Source organism: Austrofundulus limnaeus, unplaced genomic scaffold (genome assembly GCF_001266775.1).
Source record: "Austrofundulus limnaeus strain Quisiro unplaced genomic scaffold, Austrofundulus_limnaeus-1.0 Scaffold159, whole genome shotgun sequence".
In the NCBI taxonomy this organism is placed as follows: domain Eukaryota; kingdom Metazoa; phylum Chordata; class Actinopteri; order Cyprinodontiformes; family Rivulidae; genus Austrofundulus; species Austrofundulus limnaeus.
The window spans coordinates 250,909-252,575 of NW_013952561.1; the positions used below are offsets into that span (position 1 = coordinate 250,909).

General features: G+C 32.6%; 1 protein-coding gene across 1 annotated transcript in view; it reads right to left on the bottom strand.

Moving 5' to 3' along the window:
• kcnq1.1 (potassium voltage-gated channel, KQT-like subfamily, member 1.1) overlaps positions 1–1,667 on the bottom strand; it is a 78,903-nt gene that overhangs the window by 60,869 nt on the left and 16,367 nt on the right. Inside the window, exon 2 of the mRNA XM_014016982.1 lies at positions 1,039–1,129. Within this exon, the coding sequence (XP_013872436.1) occupies positions 1,039–1,129 (91 nt within the window). The remainder of the gene's footprint in view (positions 1–1,038; positions 1,130–1,667) is intronic.

Below are 1,667 nucleotides of genomic sequence, written 5' to 3' on the forward strand. Positions count from 1 at the left end.
TAAATACATCAACTGCCTTTCATTTTTTATTTTTTTCATCTTATGATGTTGGGAATTAACAAACAAACTTGTTTGGTTAAACCTTGAAAACATAGTATGAGTTGTGAATGGTCCTCGGTTATTACAACATAAATTTTATTTACTCATTCACCAATTACCTTCTGAAGGGTTTATTAAAGTCTGTCCAGTTGTTCATATTTTGCTAACAGACATGCTTGACTCCAACAATTCATGTTGACATGTTAAGCAAACATCATGCAAAATGACCAGCATTTATATAATAACTCTTGAGCTACATATACACTCATTAGATTTAGGCACATTATCTGTAAAATTGAGATAATTATAGACTTCTTGTGTTTTTTTCAAGTTTAGTTAGTCAAGGTGTAAATAGATATTTTGCTAACAGACAAAGCCATATCAAATAGGGAATGGCAAAATTTTAAAYAGACTCCTAGCAATATGTCACCACTCCAAATGTGTGTTGTTGACAAGTCTCAGCTGCTACTAGTACATTTTCATCCAATRATTTTCTTAAAAAGCATCCAGTTGTTTTAACGAGATATTGTGAAAACATCACTGAAGGTTAATAAAATGTAAACATCTCTGTTTATTCTGATTGAGCGCTTGAACAAATMTGTCCTATGAAATAACCTCTGTCTTATTTCCAATAATAAATTTCTAACAACTCAATGTCTTTGTCACTGGACTGTATAAATCAAACTAAGCCTTGTTTGCATGTGTCAGATGAAAACAGACAGAACTAATTTGCTGAGCCATGATGGAAGTCAACCAGAAGATCAGAGGCAAAGATATGGAGGAGGAAAAGCTAACGGCTGTAATCAATGCAATAAAGAGAAGCTGGCAGGATTAGAAATTACATTTTTAGGTCTCTGTTCAGTGTTTGCWGTCCTTATAATGCCTGGAACATAAGCTTTATAAGTTAGTTCAATGCAGTTTATTGTAAAACTAAACATATATTAAGTATTTTTTTCCCTTTCATTTTATTTTATTTTTAAATTTAAAAGTTACACTCACCACCCAAAATAGCGTTGTGTGAGCCAGGGAATGATACTGCTCAATGGTAGAGAGAACACTGAGGATGAGACACGCCAGAACCATTAGAAACCTGGAGAGATTAAAGCAGAACATGCCGTGGTTAGAAATGTTTATAGAACTTTTATTTTTTTAAAATGTTAATAGATTTTTATGTCAGATCATTTGCATGTTTATCTAATAAAAAAACAGAGTTCCTCCATCTTTTTTTTTAGATATTTGAAATCTATAAAGGCAATTTATCATGCTTGTTCAAATTTTTTGCCTTTTCATAATTTACTAAAAGTACAAAACTTAACTGAACTTCGGTAAAATATTTGCTTAAATCTGAGGAAGCACTATAGGACTGTGATTTAATGTGTAGGGGTCACCTCGAGTGAAATTATCAAGGAAACTGTCTTGGACTCGCAGTCCTCTGATGGGCCTTTTAAGGGACAAAACTCTGTCCCACTTAGAACTGAATCTAGGCCACCTCAGGTCACCTTAACTTTTCAGAGAGACATTATCTTCCTTCTAAATCAGATAATAAACAGAATAGTCTTCGTCTTTTTTAATTTATTGTTCTCTTAACTGAAAATATTACGCATTTTGATAATCAGAGAATGTTTAGC